The sequence below is a fragment of the Meriones unguiculatus genome, chromosome 1, assembly GCF_030254825.1.
Source record: "Meriones unguiculatus strain TT.TT164.6M chromosome 1, Bangor_MerUng_6.1, whole genome shotgun sequence".
NCBI lineage: Eukaryota > Metazoa > Chordata > Mammalia > Rodentia > Muridae > Meriones > Meriones unguiculatus.
Window position 1 is genome coordinate 72,253,150 of NC_083349.1, and position 20,560 is coordinate 72,273,709.

The 20,560-nt window shown below is 45.8% G+C and overlaps 1 protein-coding gene across 2 annotated transcripts in view; it reads left to right on the top strand.

Annotated features, from left to right (window-relative positions):
• Positions 1-15,940, top strand: part of Atrnl1 (attractin like 1) — a 563,418-nt gene extending 547,478 nt beyond the window's left edge. Inside the window, exon 29 of one of the 2 annotated variants that reach the window (XM_060391717.1) lies at positions 13,625-15,940. In XM_060391717.1, the coding sequence (XP_060247700.1) occupies positions 13,625-13,746 (122 nt within the window). In that variant the 3' untranslated portion in view covers positions 13,747-15,940. Of the gene's footprint in view, positions 1-11,256; positions 11,304-13,624 lie in introns of those variants that run through there. The other variant, XM_060391720.1, reaches the window with a different exon arrangement.
• The last annotated feature ends 4,620 nt before the right edge of the window (positions 15,941-20,560 follow it).

A 20,560-nucleotide genomic window follows, 5' to 3' on the forward strand; every position in this document is an offset into this window, starting at 1 on the left:
AATTGTCTACTCCTCTTGGGTGTGTCCACTTCTTCCCTCCCCAGGGCTTTTAAGTATGCTGTTAAGTTGCTTGCATGAGAAGTCTCCAACTTCTTTCTGGAGGTACTTAGTACTATGAACTTTCCTCTTAACACTGCTTTCATTGTGTTCCATGAGTTTGGGTGAGTTGTACCTTAATTTTCATTGAATGTTAGGAAGTCTCTAATTTCTTTTTTCATTTCTTCACTGACCAAACTGTCATTGAGTAGGGAGTTTTTTTTAGTTTCCATGTGTATGTAGGCTTTTTGTTATTTATGTTGTTCTTGATGGTCTGGTAGGACACAAGGGATTATTTCAATCTTCTTGTATCTGTTGAGGCTTGCTTTGTGCCTGAATATGTTGGTCAATTTTTGAGAAGGTTCCATGAGGTGCTGAAAAGAAGGTATACTCTTTTGAGTTTGGGTGAAAAGTTCTGTGGACATCTATTAGGTCTATTTGATTAAGGACCTCTGTATGTGTCATTATTTCCCTATTTAGCTTCTCTATAGATAATCTGTCCCTTGGTGAGAGTGGAGTGTTGAAGTCTCCCACTATTAAGGTGTTGGAATTGATGTGTGATTTAAGCTTTACTAATGTTTCATTTGCAAATGTAGGTACTCTTGTTTAGGGCATAGATGTTCAGAATTGTGATGTCCTTCTGGTGGATTTTTCCTTTGATGAGAATGAAGTGCCCCTTCTTATCTTTTTTTGATTAATTTTGGTTGAAAGTCTATTTTATTAGATATTAGGATAGCTACCCCAGCTTGTTTTCTGGGTCCATTTGATTGAAAAATATTTTTCCAGCCCTTTATTCTGAGGTAGTGTTTATCTTTGTTGCAGAGGTGTGTTTCTTGGATGCAGCAGGATGTTGGATCCTGTTTCTGCAACCATTCTGTTAGTCTGTGTTTTTTATTGGATAGTTGAGTCCATTGATGTTGGTAGATAATTGTAACCAATGAATGTTAGTTCCTTTTATTGTGGAGTTGGTGGTGTTATTGTGTTTCGGTGCTTGTTTTCTTTTAATATTTTGTTGTGAAGTTATATATATCCTGTGTTTCCATGGGTGAAGTTGTTTTCATTGGATTGGAGATTTCCTTTAGTATTTTCTGTAGGGCTGGGTTGTTGTGTAGATATTAAGTTTAGTTTTGGCATGGAATATTTTGTTTTCTCCATCTATGTTGATTGAAAGCTTTGGTAGGTATAGTAGTCTGGGTTGGCATCTATGATCCCTTACAGTCTTCATGACATCTGCTCAGGCCCTTCTGGCTTTCATAGTTCCTGTTGAAAAGTCTGGTGTGATTCTGATAGGTCTACCTTTATATGTTACTTGGCCTTTTTCCCTTGCTGCTTTTAATATTTTTTTCTTTGTTCTGTAGATTTAGTGTTTTGACCATTATGTTACATGAGGAGTTTCTTTTCTGGTCTAGTCTGTTTGGTGTTCTGTAGGCCTCTCGTATGTTTATGGACATCTCTTTAAGTTGGGAAAATTTTCTTCTATGATTTTCTTGTAAATATTTTCTGGACCTTGGAGCCTGGAATCTTCTTTTTGCAAATAACATTTTTAATCTTTTTTTTTCTCCCACTTTATACAAGAAAGTTTGTGTTTAAAAATATGAAACCAAATCTGATGATAGTTTTTCAAGCCTGATAGTTTCATACCTTTGTAAAGCTTCATTTTCTTATTTGCAATGCCTCTAAAATGTACTATTAAGTTTTGATTCTTTGTTAAAATTATTTTGTCCTCCAATTATGGGAACACATCCACCATTGAGCCAACATCAGAGGCAGCTGGGTGGTGAACTGGCCCCTTGCCCAGACCTGGGAGCAAGCCTGATTTGAAAACCCTTTACAGAGCACAACTCAGCCCGCTGTTCTCATCGAGCATTGATCATAAGAGCTTCTCCTCAGTGACCTGGAAGTGTTGTTCTAATCTGGTGCCAGCTGAGGCCTCTCTAAAGTAGGTAGATGGCATCCAAGGTGAATGTGCCTCATAAAGAGGGCAGACTATCCTGACTCTCCCACAAACGACATTTGGGCTCTCTTCTCTTCCCGGCCAGCATTCTGTAATGGCACACGCCACTAGGACGCCAGCCTCCATCCAGCACTTAACTCATTTCATCGATCCCACGTGAAGGACCCGTGGTGAGCAAAGCGCCCCTCCTGGAAGGGAGTGCGCCAGTAACAGCGAGTCCTCAGCAGGGGTCGTGAACACCAGGCCTGAGAACCTGCTCCATTCCTGGGGATACTGGGCACGAATGGGCAGTGCTCATCCCTCTGGATATCAGAACGTTCCAGAGCACAGCCAGACCCTCTGTGAAATACAACCTGAACAGTCCCACCTGTGCACTCTGCGCCTCCTCAGTTCATTGTTGCCCAAAGGCAAAGCGCAGAAAATGATGCTATTTTCATCTGCAGGGTCTGCGTTTATGGGACATTCACACTCAGATGCTCACAACTGCTCTGGGGACGACAGTTTCATTTTCTGTGCTCTGTTAGGCGGAAGGTCAGTCCCTGTGTGGAGCCACTAAGAGCACACACAAGAAGGTCCTTAGAGCTTCTCAGACATCTGAGCAGGCTCTAAGTCTGTTTGGAGAAATGATGGCCCGGCTCCGCTGCTCTCTCAGCATTCCCTGTTGCCTGTAGTTCTTTGGGAAGGGTTGAGGCCTCCTGGGCTGCCTTTCCCACATCCACTCTGGCTCTTCTACTATTGTGCTTGTTCAGCTCATGTGTAGGCAGACATATTGGTAAGACTTTATGGGTGTGGCTCCTCACGTTACTAGGAGCCAATGTCACAGCAAACCTCCTGACCCTCTGGCTCTTCCAGCCATACTGCCCTCTCTTACAGACCTTGTCACTGGTCTGTGACAAGGACCAGTTGTCTACAGACACCACAGTTTTTGCCAAAAGTGCCTTTGGCTATCTGTAATAACTTTTGGTGCGGTCTAAGTGATTTGTAATAACATTGATGTGGAAATCACGGTTCCCTGTAAAGGTTCCCTCCCATTTTATCCAAATGTCTGGAGGTGAGGATTTGCATAATTTTACTCTGCTTACTTCCCTCCCACTTTGGCCATGATCTGAGTTTCAGGTAGAGGTCACAAGTCTGCTTTGGAGACTTTAATAAACTACTGCAGTTTATTACAATAATGCCGTGACTTTATATACATAGCTGTGTGTTGTTTCATCTGTCTAATGTGGCAGTCTTTTCAAAAGTTGGTGCAGTGCCCACACACACTGCGCAGCTGGGACATAAAAGCAAACAGTCCTTACAGTCAGCATGTTACCATTCAAAAAGAAAGATAGGAAAAATGATAATAAACGCAGAGGATTAGAAAACCAAACCAAAAAAAAAAAAAACAAGCAACACAAACCCCCAAAGGGAGACTCGGCCAGTTCCTTGACCATTAATGCCAGGATCATGCCTAAGTGTAAGTTCTAAATGCACACAGTCCTAGGCCCTAACTAACAAGACCAAATGTCCACTTCTAGAGAAGTTCTTGAACCCTCCCAGTCCCCTGACTTCTCGGGGCTCATTCTGTTCCCATGTGAGAGCATACTTGAGGGGCAGAGACAACATCTGGAGCCTTGCACGTGGCCTCTTGAAGAGCACCAGCTGCAGCCGTATGTCTGAAGAACCAGAAGAAACATTAGCAGCCACAACTGTAACTCCCTCCCAAGACAAATGTTGCCGGAGGTGCTCCAAATTGTAAGTCGAAAAGAAAAAAATGGAAGCCACAAACTCAGCTGGCACAGAGTTGCTGTGGATTGTGGGGGTTCCTCACCACAAACACGAACAAGACCCATGTGTTGTGGGCTGGTCCTTAGAGAGCCCATGGCCACCCTGCCCCTTCCTCCCTGATGCTCCGTTCTCTACACTGCCAGCCCTCACCTTTGCAACACCGTGGTGGCCTCCTCCCATCCGGTGCAGGGCAGCTAGCACCCAGCCAGACCTGCGCCCAGCCGTCCCCGGAGCACGGGAAGCTGCGCAGCCAATGGCACTGAACGACCTTTCCTGACCCTGTGTGATACAAGGGCCAGGCCCACTCTGCCCACTCTCCCCTTCTGCCTACTGGTGTCTGTGCCTTGTGCTGCCATGTTTGGCTCATACAAAGACCAGGGCTGCTTCTCTCCTGTGGCCCATCTTGTCATCAGCCAGAGCACTTTCCTGGGAAAGAACGAACTTCGATCTGTTAAGCTTCCCGTATTTTAGACACAAGTAGCAAGAGCTAATGTGCTCACCATACAAAGTCTGCAGCTCTCCCCTTGCAAACAAGCATTTCTACAACTCTCTACCCCACTGGACAAGCCCCTGCGGTGTTCCCCACTCACCACAACCACTGCAGTGAGGGCGCCCAGCCTGGCCCATTCCTTTCAATCGCTCTGCACAGTGATTGGCTAAGTAGCCGGCCACGCCAGGCCTGGCCTTCTGGTCTGCCTGGCTGTCATTGCTCACAGTTCTCTCTTCAGGGTCTGCCCTGTGTGTCCTGCTCCCTGTCACCACTGCTGCTCCTCTCCAACTCAATCGACTCAATCAAACAGCTTTGTTGCGCCCCTGATTGTGTGGCCTCCCCGACTCTCCGTGACTTCATTCATCCTGAAGCTCCTCCCGGCTGCAGATTAAACCCCCTGTGCCATCGTTAGCACACCCGGGAGCTCTGGCACCGTTGCCCCACCTTGATGCCCTCTGAGAACAGCCACCCACACACATCGCCTGCATCGTGCCCTCTGTACAAGCTAATCCACGTGACTTGCTAATCTATCAGTCCTGTTTGCAAACACTGATACGATAATGTGCCTCCAGTCCCGAGGGCAGTGCCTGGCTCATCACAGGCTCTGATCGGGTGTTGTTTTTGTGCCATTGTTGTGTGGTCTTTATTACCAGTGACAGTAGTTAAAGCCTTTGACCAGCTGATTTCACATTCCTACCAGTGTTTGTTTTGCTTTCTCTTCTGGCTCAAAATCCTGCAGTTGGTGCCTATATGCAAGCCACACAGTGCTTCCTTTGCCTACAAAGTGCACAGAGCTGGAGTCCCGTGATCTGGGGTGGGGGAGGGGTCCAGGTCCCCACCAGCTGCATCAACTGAACTAGTCATTTACACACTCTGCTTCATTCTGGCCATCTGTGCATCCAGAATAAAAATATCTGCATGACCTAGTTCAACAGAACGGTCTTGAGGAAGGTCCTAGAGGTTGAGTGAAAAGGTGTGCTTTAACCAAGAGAGCTCAAGTTCATCATCAGTCTGCTCTGAAATAAGCAACAGTAATCTAAGCAATGCCTGCTCTGTGGGATGCCACTGATGCTTCATTGTTGGTGATCTTGGCCACTTGCATGCTCCCTACTGCGTGGGCAGCGCACACAAGTCATGCTGTCTTCTCCCCAACATCAAGAGAGTTCAACCGTGAGAAGTTAGTTCAGGATCAGCCTACTGCTCATGCGCAGAAGGTGCTGTCTGTACGTCTTCCAGTCTGCCCTTCTGTGTGCTGTCCCAAGTATCTGGCATTCCAACTCACAGTCATGCTTGGTTTTGAGTGAGTGAATGAATTGATGAATGAATGAATGAATGAATGAATGCTACCAAAAGACAGCATCACAGTTACAAAATTTCCAGTACTTTCTCTGTCCCTTCATAATTGGCTTAAGACTTTTCATATGAAGGTGGTGATGTTGGTCATGACATTTCTTTAGTGTGGCAGATGTCATACCCCCTTACCTTCCCTCCCTCCAAACCCCATATACCCTCCTGACCCCCTTCAAATTGGTCACGTCCTTCTTTTTCTGATTGTTGTTGTCTGTACCCAGGCTGCACAAGGCTCTGTGTGTGTCCAGTCAGACAATCTGGTATCAGAACAGCAGTGTGCTCTTCCCTGGGGAAGACTGCCCCCGCCCCCAGCATTCCCTGTTGCCTGTAGTTCTTTGGGAAGGGTTGAGGCCTCCTGGGCTGCCTTTCCCACATCCACTCTGGCTCTCCTACTATTGTGCTTGTTCAGCTCATGTGTAGGCAGACATATTGGTAAGACTTTATGGGTGTGGCTCCTCACATTACCAGGAGCCAATGTCACAGCAAACCTCCTGACCCTCTGGCTCTTCCAGCCATACTGCCCTCTCTTCCAAAATGCTTCCTATCTCGGGTGCTGACATGTTTTGTAGCTATATCAACTGGGACTGGGGTCCACAACTTTGCATTTTGATTGGATATGGCTTCCTGTAATGGTCTTCAGCTGTTGCAAAGAGAAGTTTCCTTGATGACGAGGGTGACCACATATCAGTGGGTGTGAAGACAAATATGTAGAATACAGCTACATGTCATGCTGGTTTAGTAAAGTGGCATTGTAGTTTCTCCCCTAAGAGCCATGACTTCACTAGCCCAGGTAACTGGCTAGGCTTCCAGTACCAGGCAGGATGTCTTTCTTGTTGAGCAGGTCTTCTTAAGTCCAATTAGAGAGCTATCGTTACTGCCAAGATATCCGTGTCATTACTTACCCTCAGGGTTATCATGCCCTGATGGTCCTTGTTGTGTTCAGAAGTGTCATAGCTGTGTAAGACTTTGGGTTGTTCCCTCTTGCGGAAGCTTGCATGGCACCTTCTGGAAACTTAACCCTCAGGAGGAGGCAGTAATTCAGAAAACTGACATTGTGAAGTCTCGGGTGCTAAACACTTAGAAAAGTCCTTTAGATACACTCTTCTCCATAACTTGGTTCCTGATAAACCATGGCATAAGCTCCACAGCCTTTCAGACCCTTGACACCTTGTCAGCTAGCTTGTCAGTTAGGGATGAGAGCAGTTGCCATAGATAGCAGCCTTCAAGAAACACCTCCAAGAAGGACTTGCTCTTCAGATAACCTTTTGATGTTCAGGAATTGGGAGTTGTTGAAGCATTTGTAGTTCACTGATTAACTCTGCATAATACCTTACAGCTTACCAAACATTCTTGCACACATAATTTCATTTAGTTGAGAAACAATAAAATGCAATTTCTCTACACAATGAAAATTAAACATAGCCATTGTTACAATGTTGACACTTTTCTATTTCTCAAATAGTGATAAACACTTTGTAATTAAGGATGACTAGTCTTAAAATAAGGAATTATTCTATATTAGAGTCTTTGTTTTGTTTGGGACCTCGGTCTTGTTTGTTTTGAGACAGAATCTTGTTATGTAGTCTAGACTGACGACAAGCCAACAATCCTCCTGCCTCAGCTCCCAGAGCGCTGCACAGAAGAAGGAAGTCTCAGTTGAGTTCCAAATTTACTTTCTAGCTTGGAAATCTTGGTGTAGTAAAGGCTGGGTTTTGTACATGTCAGGACTCTAAAAGTAAAAAAAAAAAAAAATTATGTGAAAGAACCAAGTAAAATTTCCTATACTGTAATTTTTAAGATTAGAACTGGTGAGATATTGAAGAATCCCCACTTGCTAAGCATCATGGGAATTTACTTTAAATCATGATTTGAAACAGCCAATGAGGGATTGGATCATACAAAGTCAAGGGCATGCCAGGCGGCATTCGGAATACTGAATAAGGCATCCATAGAACTTGAGTATCGCATTGTCCATAGTTCATACACTATGTTTTTAGATGAACTTACACAATATTATGTGCTAAAGGCCAAATGAACTTTCATAAACAGAACACAAATATCACCTACATTTAAACCCTGGCACATGTGGTGTTCAGTGATTTTAGTAGGGGAGGGAGAACATTTTTTTAAAGCTCTCAGACAAGTGTGACTGACCCATTTGTCATCCCAGTCTCTGGAGCACTTGAAGTATTTCAGTTTTTATTCAACAATGTAACCTTTGGAGTTTTGCCTAATAATGACTTCACTTGTGCTAGCCTTCCAACAGATAAATTAAAATGGAAATGCATATTTTCTAATTATGCATCCAGCCATGGCCGAGTATTTGCAAGCTGAATGTTCAATGGAGTCTGCACAATAGCGAAAGAATGTGTGACATCCAAGTTTCCCAAAGTCACTTTCTTAATCATGTGAAGGATCGCCCAGGTTCTGATCACAAGCGTGCAGCTATATAGAATCAGAAGGAAAACATTTAAACATCCCAGCATGGTATTTCCATTTAAATCTGATTACAGTGAAATAAAACTGTAGCCATTAAAGGTTTAGAAGAACTACAAATACAAGCAGTAAAAGAAGACAGATAGTAAATGAGGTAGTAAAACATTTCAGCAGGGCACACAGTTTATAGCACTCATTCTGTCTTCCTGAAGCAGACTGTGCGATTCACTGCAGACCCCGCACCGTTCTCTGAACTCCACTTAAACCTGCAATTAACCTTTCACGCCTAATGAAGCTGTTTTCGTGGAAAATTAAAATATATAGTGGCGCTTGCTTTTCCACAGACTGGGGAGGAAAGCAATTCAAAATGGATGACTTTTTTTGAGGTTTCTGTTCAGATATAAAATGGAAGTTCAACCTCTGTGCAAGATGTTGGGATGTTCTTTCCAGGGCAGCGTCATCTGAGGTGCAATATTTTATTACTGTACTTATTAATTGTTTCACATGATTGTAAAGAAATGTGTATCAGTAATTTTATGATTAGACTGTTCCTGGCACAGCCTCCTGCTTCCACCTCATGTCCATGGGGAAAACCAGGGTTTTACAAACAATAACTAAATTCCAGATGTGTCTCTAGTGTTTGAAGATGCACTTTCCAGCTAATGTTTGATTATCAGCTACTTCTGCTCCTTTCTGCAATGGTCATGTTTGCAGGTGCTTAGAGAGAGGGGACAGAGTTCAGGTTGCAGCTAAGTGTAGCCTTAGCACATTGTTCTGCTCACTTACAAAATAGACGTAACTTTTGGCACCCAAAGTGATGGCTGAACCAAGCCCATTTGCTGAAGGAAATCCTGATGAAGGCTTCTACTTCCTCCATATCTTATCCGCACCTGGGTGAGCCAGGGCGACACACTGGCAAGGCCAGGAAGTCATGGAAGATGGGGAAACAGAAGATGGGCTTTCTGATATGTGTGGTTTTGACTTGGAATTTAAATGATCTGTCATGGTGTCAGGGATTTAAGAATTAAAAGTATAACAAGCTAACACTTACAGTAAATCTTTCAACCCAAGCATTTTTAGTGAATCTATGAGTACATATTGATGTACATTCTGCTAGCCCACAGGGCAGGCGCGTCACCATGACATGGTAAATGAAATTCCTTTAGAGCGCCAGTCTAAAATAATGAATCGTCCCACAGTTAATTGTAGTGCCTGGATAACAAGGAATGGTGGGGGCCCAGAAAACACAGTAAGTGGATTCCATCAGATGATTGGTGTGAGGCTGTGAAAAATGATCTTCTGGAATGACCTGCTTTTAATGGAGCTAGTGACAATCAGCATGGTCACCGTGCAGGGTCCAATGGCATCCTTAAGCCCCAACTGGAAGATGGCCTGTTTCCTCCCAGGAAAGGACCTGACAGGGAGAAGTTTCAGACTAAAAGATAGTGGGTGCAGGTCTCAAAACCCATTTCAGGGTTACTTTTTGGGGTTGTGCCTTGTTTTAAAGTGTAGACCAGCTCCCGGGCTGCTCATCTCCAAGTCTTTATTGCCAATGCGAGCCACAACCACAGCATGAAAACAAGTGAACAATAGTTATTTCAAGAATATATATTGTCAGTGACCATCAGGAGAAGGTTGCCACCAGGCTATGGAGTGGGGAGGCTTTCAGAGGATAATGGGACACCGTTAGGTCTGGGTTGGAGTGCTGGGGTATAGGAGCCGTAGATGGGCTAACTAGAAGCAGTTAGGTGCAGTTGGTGACAGCAAACATTTCCTTTTTCCAGTTGTCCCATCTTGGAACTGAAGACAAGGTTTAGGTAGGCTGCCCTGCTGATTGTCTACTCTGGAAGGATGGTCACTGGTGGACACCATGAGCAGTCTGGATTCTCTCCAGTGTGACCTGGCATCCTGGCATCCTGGCATCCTGGCTGCTCCTTGCAGCTCAGAGGCTGGTTTACTTAACAGGCAGCTGGTGACAGTCCTGGGCTCATTTTTATTTAGGATCTGGATATTGTCTTTGTTCAGTCTGTCCCCTAGGGTGTGACTCATTAGTGGATGGGAGAAGATAACATTCCTCCTTTAAAGGCTAATAAATTGGCTTCTCTTTTTGTCACTTAGTAATAATAATAATAACAAAACAGATCTTGTTAAATAACAAAGTATGCCAAGGCCTAAAACTAGAGATTAAGCCTCCCATGTCCATGTATCCTCTACTCATTTTGGGAAGATAGAGGGCCTAGCTCCGCCTTCCTCACTTTTGCAGGCAAGTGGGACAAAGCCTTGGCAACTTCTGATTTGTTCTGGTGATTATAAAGTTTACCATACATCAAACAGGAAGAAATGCAAAATTAGAAATAAAATCCTTACATTTGACTATGATCTTTGTGCTGCCCATAATTACGGGATTATGAACTCCTGGTGGGCCACGAGATCTGGAAAGGTAGCCAGGCTTAACACTGAATGAAGATGTCATTTAATCCATGGGAAAGGCGAAAGTGACCCCAAGTGGCTTCTGCGTTCACATAGGGTAGGCACCTAAATACCACTCTCTGGAGGACCTCCATGTTCCCAGCATGCTTACAGAGCCTAGGCACATTAATTGCTCACTCGCATAGGACAGCACGAAGAGCTGTCAAGTCAGAAGCATGATTTTCAATTTTATTTGTATATTAATTTTATTTGTATATTAGTTTTATTTGTATATTATTTATATTAACCATATAAATGTGATTTACGATTTTTGTCAGTTCCCTGTGTCCCCAGGATTCAGGCTCCTGGGTAAACTGGGAGTGCTGTGAGAGACACACTCTACCTAGGCTCTGGACTGCAGAAACCCCCAGGATCAGGGACCCCATGACAGTGGAGACTTGGCAGCTGAGGCTATTTAAGCTTACTCCTGGGGTCACGTCCACTAGAAGGGACAGCGTTCGAAGCCACATGTAAAGGAAAAAGTATTTGTCACAGCTCTGGCATGATTTCATATTTGGACCTAATAATCATCAGAATGAGTATAAGTGCTCTCTCCTGCAGTGAAGCAGTCATATATCACTCCTTACATTTGGCCAGCTCTGGAAAGCTGGTGCCAGGAGTGAGCTAGCGGGAAGTTGTAAATTATGACCGAAGCATGCCAGGAGACCTGAGGAAACTTGAGATCTGTGCCGTCTGAATTTCTAGTTAGCATAACCAAAGGCTGAGGTTTGTTTTGTTTTGTTTTGTTTTTCAGTTAAATTAAAGCCCTTCACATCCATGAAGTAAAGAGATTAAAGTGTTTACTGTGAGTAAACCCCACAACACAACTCGTGGCCCTCTGGGCATTAAAGCCCTTCACATCCATGAAGTAGAGATTGAAGGGTTCACTGTGAGTAAACCCCACAACACAACTCGTGGCCCTCTGGGCATTAAAGCCCTTCACATCCATGAAGTAGAGATTGAAGGGTTCACTGTGAGTAAACCCCACAACACAACTCGTGGCCCTCTGGGCATTAAAGCCCTTCACATCCATGAAGTAGAGATTGAAGGGTTCACTGTGAGTAAACCCCACAACACAACTCGTGGCCCTCTGGGCATTAAAGCCCTTCACATCCATGAAGTAGAGATTGAAGGGTTCACTGTGAGTAAACCCCACAACACAACTCGTGGCCCTCTGGGCATTAAAGCCCTTCACATCCATGAAGTAGAGATTGAAGGGTTCACTGTGAGTAAACCCCACAACACAACTCGTGGCCCTCTGGGCATTAAAGCCCTTCACATCCATGAAGTAGAGATTGAAGGGTTCACTGTGAGTAAACCCCACAACACAACTCGTGGCCCTCTGGGCATTAAAGCCCTTCACATCCATGAAGTAGAGATTGAAGGGTTCACTGTGAGTAAACCCCACAACACAACTCGTGGCCCTCTGGGCATTAAAGCCCTTCACATCCATGAAGTAGAGATTGAAGGGTTCACTGTGAGTAAACCCCACAACACAACTCGTGGCCCTCTGGGCATTAAAGCCCTTCACATCCATGAAGTAGAGATTGAAGGGTTCACTGTGAGTAAACCCCACAACACAACTCGTGGCCCTCTGGGCATTAAAGCCCTTCACATCCATGAAGTAGAGATTGAAGGGTTCACTGTGAGTAAACCCCACAACACAACTCGTGGCCCTCTGGGCATTAAAGCCCTTCACATCCATGAAGTAGAGATTGAAGGGTTCACTGTGAGTAAACCCCACAACACAACTCGTGGCCCTCTGGGCATTAAAGCCCTTCACATCCATGAAGTAGAGATTGAAGGGTTCACTGTGAGTAAACCCCACAACACAACTCGTGGCCCTCTGGGCATTAAAGCCCTTCACATCCATGAAGTAGAGATTGAAGGGTTCACTGTGAGTAAACCCCACAACACAACTCGTGGCCCTCTGGGCATTCACACATGCTTGGCAAGGAGCAGGAACACGCCTGTCTTAAGTGTGAGCCTGTGTGAGCTCTGAAAAGTTCAGGGAGAGTTAGCATTCTGACGCACGGCTGCTGCCAGCTGTAACCCTTCTCTGTCTAGCCACAGCTGCCCCCACCACGCCTCCTGTCTGCGGATGACCCTGAGTTCACTTCCCTCCCAAGAAGAGTCTGTGTAGTCATGAGCTCACCTGTGCACAAATGCTCATTCCTCTCCCCTCTGCTCTGCCTCCTAACTGGGACCTAACTCTGCTGGCCACCACCCCTGCCCAACTTTCCGATGGGTCAAAGATCGCCAAAGTCTACTTGAGGGGGCCCAATGACTTCTGATGAGGCCTTCTTCTCTCACGTGTCCTCCTTTGTCCCATGGTCCTTTACTGACATTTATTTCTGTTGATAAAGTCCTGAGTTCTGTTCTTGCCAGATCCTTTTTGGAGTTTACATAGAATATCATGACCCACAGAATGGAATGCTTCAACAGCATCTTATGTGGGCTAACCCCCAAATAAAGATCTTCCTTGGGAAACAGCATGTGATGATGCCCATGAGGATGGAAGGACTGGGTCAGCTCACCCCAAAGTCAGTTCTCCACAACTTTGGGGTTCTTCTGACAGGTCTTAAAAAGGCTGGAAGGGGAATGGTAGATTTTCCTTTGTTTTACTCAAGAATTCACAGGGCTCTACAGAAGCAGAGCAGGGCTCCCAGGCGAGGAGAAGGAACAGTGTTGCACAGGGGATTTGGGGGGCAAGAAAGCAATCTGCGGTCTCCTTGTGGGAAAGCCACAGCCCAACCTCAAGTCTTACACCAATGCTCAGTTTTTCCAGAAACTCAAGTGCCATCCAAGCTTCTTCTAAAAGGCACATCGAATGAGTTGAATGAGTTTTGTTATAGAAGCAAAAGCAAAATAGCAGCCCCGGAGAGTCCCAGTCCATCCAGAAAAAAACCTGTGTTCAGACTCAGAAGTGAGGCGGGAAGCGGTGTCAGCGCTGGCTGTTGCACTCACCGGCTCTGCCTCGGTGCCCAGTGCCGTAGATCTTGTTCTTCTCCTTGCTGTTCTGAGCGCTTCCTGGCTGGATGTACTCACTCTACCCAGTGCCGCCTCTGCCCATCCCAGCCTCATCTATGTGAGCGTCTAAACGCCTTCTCCTTTCCTTCCAGGCCTCGCTATCGCCAGCGCCCTGGTAGACATTTCGCAGCAGAAGCCTTCTGATAGCAAGGACAAGCCTTCCGGCGTGCGCAACCGGAAGCACCTGTCCACACGTCAAGGAACTTGTGTCTGAGGACGGAAACTGCGTCTGTGCTGTGTGCTGGTTTACTTCACCATGGCTTCCGTTAAAGCTGTTCTGTGGCCTTGGGTCTTACAGAGGACAATGTCCTAGGAGCCAGGGCCAGGTACAGTCCCCTCTAAGCAGGCAATGTCCCAAGTGGCCAGAGAGTGCCAGTGAGTTTTTTCTAAGTAACAGTATTGAGGACCACACATGTGACGTCAGTTTCTATGGCTCTTAGGTGGAGAGCTAGCATAACTTACTATGGGAAAAGATGTATATTGTTTCTTAATGCAGATGGAAATATGTAATTCATATAAATCAACTGTTTATATCCCAAGACTTTAAAGAAAGACATTTTATAATGCTTGAAGGATGAGAAGTGTACAGTTTTTGCCTCATTAGCAAACTTAGGTCATTTGCATATGAGTTGGAAATGAACAAGCCATGGCAGCTGTAATTGCTGTTTTATCTCATCATAAATATGAAATCAAGGGGCTTACTTGGTAGGCTGTGGATCATGTGTTTAAATTCCACACATGGCCACACGAAGTCCAGAGTCAGTTGGAGAATGTAACTGTGCAACTAATGGGAACCCAGGGCAGAGGGTCCACTGGACGTGTGCACCTGTCGGGACAGGAGGTGTGTCAGAACTCTGAGCATGGTGGCCGAGCACTGAGGAGGCTGCCTGCCAAGCAGGGTCCCCTCTTCCACGAAGAGCCTCCAGCCTGACAGCCAGAAGAGAGCCCACTGCCACTCGGTAGCAGTGCCTCTGGTCCTACGGTGATGCCTTGGTTGCCTGGGAACCAGCAAGCCAGGCGTGTGTTTCTCTGGGTCTTCACCAGAACATGCCATTTTCTTCCAGCTTTCTTCTGTTTACCGGTTACCTTTCACAGGTGTAACAAATGTACTTTAAAGGTAACACTTCCCGTGTCCTGCTGCCTACCAACCTCTTCCTGCAGAATGCAGGCAAGGGCAAGAGCTGGGCCCAGCAGCAGCAACAAGGCCCCTCCTCCAACATCGTCACTTGGTGCTGTGGGAAGTCGACAGACTGCGAACATGGTCACTGCTGGCCACATTCAAAACATCCCTCCAGACACAGGCCCTGAGTAACAGCAGAAGGAAGAACGTGACGGCCCGCACATGGAACCCTGGTCATTGGGTCCTGTTATCGACAGCAGCTCACTGAAGTTCAGTCTGGAGTGGCCCGGGTTGACATCAGGTGATGACAGGAAACAGAAGAGCAATGCAGAAGATTCTCAAAGCAGTGGCACACTCTGTAGTTCTGTTGAACATGAAAGACACATCTAACCAATGTTACGTACTGGTACTGTATGCATACTTTTCATGTTCTCTGGAATTCAGGAAGATAATGACACTCTACAGTCAAGGCCTAGTTACTTGCATGCCATGCTTGTACAGTAGCAGGATATGACCCTATTGCAATACTGAATATTTATTTCAAATGCCATGTATACATAGCTTAATTTGATGAGGACTGAGTGTAGTACGTAACAGAAATGACCACAGAATATGTAGCTGCATCTTATAAAACATAGTTAGGTTGCATCAAACCATGACTCTTATTTTGATAACTAGCCTTTTGAATATAGTATATATCCATACGTTGGCATGATAATTCTTCTCTATTTTCCATGCACTCAAAATCAGATGAATTTGTAGAATAGTCTTAGGAATTTTCTCTACCGCCTGTGGGGTTTGGGTGGGAGGGGCTGGTTGCTGCCACTTCCCAGGACATTTTCTCTCAGAAACCCAGTTGAGCAGGATTTGTAAACGTCTCCTAAAAACAGTCAAGTAATTTGATCAACATCTTTTGGACATTTCACATGTTTAGTTTCCCACAAAATAATAGTTTGGCAAAACGGGTCACTATAAAGAAAGGGTTATCTGAAGATAAAGCAGTTGCTCAGCTGTGCAATCCCCAACAGTTGTCAGTGGAGAAGCTCGTACAAGGAAGGTGCCCAGTTAGTGCAGTTTCGCAGCACCGCCCGTGTGCAGGGGCCGTCCAGTCTACTGCGAATCCCACTGGGTTCTCCAAACTTGAAATTTTGAATTTTAGAGATTTATGGAATTACACAACATCACACTTGACCATTAACTCTGTGGCCAGTTATGCAATGTATTCTCAGCGTATACAGCTTTTCACTGGAAATAAAATTCTTCACCCCCAGGTGAAGTGAACCAAAAAGACCTTGCTCTCTGTGTCTTGCTCCTCCCACTGCACATTCTAAATGCCTTAAATTTGGATGTTTCGCTTTTTAAGAAAGTCATCTCAAGTATATGCAGATTCTTTCTGGGAAGGTAGAAGTTTGAAGGAGTGACTGTCTTGAAAACTTTTTTTTTTAAATGGAATTCTGAACATTTCAGGTTCCAATGACTTGGGAAGGGGTCCTCAGCTCTCACTCTGCCAAGTGTGAGCGCTTTCACTGGAATGGAGTTTTAGAATTAACGGGGAACATTACTTGGTCAACTAGAAAAGTCCCTTGAAAACACTGCGACATGCTGTGTTGGTAAATCTGAAAGAGAGTGAAGAGTCTCATAATTGCTCTGAAGGACTGAAAGCTGAGTTAGTGATACACAGAGAAGAAAAGTGATCTAAACTGTAGTGTATTGTGCATGTGTGTGCAGGAATGTGTGCAAATAGGTGCGTACGGAGCTACAAGTTGACATGAGGCATCTTCCTCAATTGCTCTTCCTTTTTTTAAATCATCTTACGTGATGTGCTCCAGTTTGATTCTTGAGACGGGCTCTCTCACTGAGCCTGGTGGTTGCTGACTCGCTAGGCTGGCAGGCCAGTGAGCCTCAGGGATCCTCTTGGGTTGAACACAAGTCCCCAGCCTGGCATGGAGGCACACATTAGGCTCACTGAGCCCTGCCCTGGCCCTGTGCTGTTCTTGTCAATAGGGAAGCGTCAACTAGGACCTCTCCAGCCAGTTCTTTCTGTTCCCTCCAATGTCTTGTTGTCTTTGGGTGTTAATGAGACAGAGGCGCCTAGGTGGCAGCCCCTGCCCCTGCCATGGGGGCATTGGTTATGGTGCTGGGGCAGCTTTGAAGGCCCAGCCCTCCGCCTGGAAGGTGGAGAGAGTGTTGGTCCCCACTGCAGAGCTGTTGATGCCCTCAGAGAAAGCGGGTGTGATCACGACCAGGCCAGTTTTTTCCTCCCTCTTGACATATTTGAGGATCCATCTATTAATTTTTATGCATATTTTCAAGTCAAGTGTTTGTTCAAAAAAACATCCCATGCTTCTGGGATTTGGAGATTTCTAACCCTGCCTGACATTTAGAGTAACAGAACTCTGGTTCTAAATCTGTGATCTAGTGTGATCCCTTAGGAGTCCTTGATGACGTCCAGACAGTCACAGTGCCAATGCTCACTCACACACAGGCAAGGAGGGACAGCTGCCCTGCGTAATCTCTCAGAGCCCATGGAACTATTGAAGCAGGTTTTGTGTCTGAAAGCTTCAGAAAGTGAGACCTGATCAGAGTCCACCCAGCTTCACATTCACTTGACAGCCTGCTTGCTCCTTCCCCAGTGTGAGCTCGGGGCTCAATTGCCATAGACTCTCCAGTTAGGGCAGATTCCCATCTTCAACTTCAGGGCAGCCTGGGGGACAGCCCACACAGTAAGCTGCCCAGAGGCCCTTAACAAAGGACAGGGACACACGGCCCTGGGCCTGAGCTGCCTGCCTCTGCGGTTCCAGGGAGTCCTTTCAATAGTTCATCCCTGTAATTCCAAAAGCTTTGCATACTTTTCTGAGTAATTCAGGCCACCTGGGCACCGGGCAGGGGTTTCTAGCTGTACACAGTTAACATTTTAGTTTTACCGAAATTCTTAAATAAAAATTATGATTGTAACTACATGTCTATATGTGCAAGCTATTAGAAACTATTAGAAACTGTATAGAATTTTAAATCTGCCTTTAAAAGCATATATTTCAGAATATGGTTTCTTTCTGGTGGTGTTGTTTGCTTTTCAAGAGTCTTGCCTTATAGCCCAAGCTAGCTTCAAACCCGAAATTCTCCTGCCTCCCACGTGTTGAGATTTCAGGTCAGCCCCTCTTTGCCCATTGTTACCGCTGCTGCTGTTGTTGTTAGTATTTTATCATGTTGACCTTTCCAAGATCGTGCCTCAAAGCGCTCCTCAGAATCTGAAAAGCCCTTACCATGGAAGACGGTAATGACAGTTGTATTGTTGACTCTGGTGCTGAGCTGGGCTTTCTTAGAAGGGTGTGCTCGCTCATGGGAGTCCGAGTGCCAGGATTCCAGCCCTTGACTGAGGGTCCATGCCCTCATGTGATTTGTGTTAACGTTTCTCAGGACTAAGGCTTAGTTCATCTAAGGCAAATGCTGTGCCAATAGGCTATATCCCAGCTCAGTCATGGGGCTCACTATGTTGCCATGGCTGGATTTTAACTGAAGACCCTCTTCCTGCTAGCTCCCTCCTCCCCTCACTTCTGCCACCTGGAATAGGCAGGGTAAAGCCCTCACATCCGGCCTGCGCTCTGCCAGCAGCCCCGCAGCCCTCCCCCGACAACGAGGGCTGAGGAGGTGGCTCGGTTAATAAAGCACCGCCATGCCAGCACAAGGACCTGAGCTCTAGCTCCGATGTCCTAGGCAAAGTTGGGGTCAGCAGTTAAGAGGTGCACTGCACAAGCAGCTTGGAGCCAGCTGCCCGTGGTGGGTACAGAGCCTGCTCTAGGAAGCCTCACAGGAAAACAGTATTAGTGAAAATGGATTCTTGTAGCAGTTCATTTCCTGGCTCTCTAGAGCCCCCAGTGCCCAGAGGCATCTTCGGTCATTTCTGGTGATGTGCTAAGTCACCTTAAAACTTGGACACAACCAAATTGTACTATGAAGTCAAGTGTCAGCCCCATTTTTTAAAGCCCTGGGTCAGTTGTCTAAACTGTTCCTAAGTGAACTGAGATAAAATGCTTACCTAAGAGGGTGGAAGGAGGCATGTGAGGGTACAGTTTGGGAAAATGTCCTTACAAACTTGGGACTCTTTTAATAAATACACCAGTTAAAAGAAGGAAGAAAACGATGCTTCCCTTCTTCACCTGACTTTGTGGCTTCTTTGTCATTGTCGTGGATGACATCAGAGGAGGCCATGCTTACACACCTTCTGTTGTTATGAAGAAATTACACTCCCCAGATGTGAGCATGATGTTTCTTTCCCTTGAACTGTGTGTTTTGAAGGAGGTAAAGTTCACAGAGACGCCAAAGCTCCCTGCGAGTTACTGTGTAGGTGAGATCATTGGAGTGCATTTCTGATTCAGACTTGTGCTTTCAAGATCTTGAAATATCCACTCCATGTTTTGTAACTAAACATTTCCTTCCTTAACCTTAAATGGTAGTTTTGTAGCAAACACCAAAAACTGTTGGCTTTTCTTTCCCATTGGCACAGGTCTTCTGACCCTTCATCCACTAGGCAGCCTGTTTCTCCACTTGCGGGCCTGCTCCCTCATTCCGCACCAATGTTCAAGGGACAAATGAATAGCATAATGTTCCCTCGTGAGGATGCTGGCTTTCTGAAATACAGTGGCCCTTAACAGTGAAGGCTGGCTGGAAGGGCATCAATAAAAACATAAGCTCTGCTGAAAACAATTTGTTTTCGACCTGAAATGAATGAGCTCGTGATGCAAATAGATAACGACAAACAGGATACAAGCCTGTCAAGTTCAGACAGTTGGAACTCCATGTTCAACCGAAGCTTGCTGGCTGCAGGACAACAGGAACCTCCCAGCATGCATTTGCAGATGCCATATCTGGAAGAGGACCTCTGACACTCGTGTCCACTGCTTGCTGACTCCTCAGGTGACAGCTCCAGTGCCACTCTCATGCACATGAGAAAGGGCTCTCACCATGAGCTTGCCAGTGATGAGGCCGTGGGAGTCCGTGGTGATGCGCGGTGGTTTCTGCTTTGTGGTTTTATACGATGAGACAGGGCTGTGCTGTCCTGACTCTTTTCAAGCGGTGTACAGAGCATGGTTCCGTGGCAACACCGGTGGTCCTAGGCTGAAGGTGTGCTGGTGAATCACTGTGGCTTTGTACATTCGTGAACTGAGGATTATTTTATCCTGAAGAATACCTAAAGGTTCATGTTACATCTTCGTCAGAACTACTTGGAACAACAACAACAAAAAATCCAAATTTTCTAGTGTCCCAAAATCTCAGTCGTGATTATAGCCCCAGCAGTGTTCACGGAGTTCATGGTATCATTTTCTTTTGGTACAAATTATTCGTGACGGAGTCTTGGAAATCATTTTGATATAGGTGCAAAGAGGCTATTTGAAAAGATTGCAGCAATGTCAAGTTGATCGTCATGATGGAGAATAGTGATTAACAATGCCTGAAAAGTTTGAGACCTGTAGTCTATAGGTGTAAAGTTTAATTCAACTGGTAAAACCCACTCCCTCTTCTGCTGAAATGAAATGAGAATCTTCATGTTGGGCCTTAACCACATTAGGAGAGACTCGGAATGTCAGCCTTGCGTGGGAGTTGGTCCTTACCACACCCTCCTCACCAGCACTGTGCAGTCTCTTCCCGGGAACAAGAGCAGAACGGCTTCCCCTGGAGCCTGCAGTGCCGGCTAACTCTCCACACTGGCACCGCATTTTAACAAGGTGCTGCCCGGGATGCTCCGATGGGTGGTCCTGTGTGCTCCAGCCTCTGTGGGGTGGGGTCTCCCTCCACCTCACTGCGCGGCTGTGAGGACTGTGCATGTGTGAGACACTGAGTGACTTGGGTGCCCTGTCACAATTTGCTCACAATGCTCGCACTCAGGGAGAATCATCACAAGGTCTAAGCC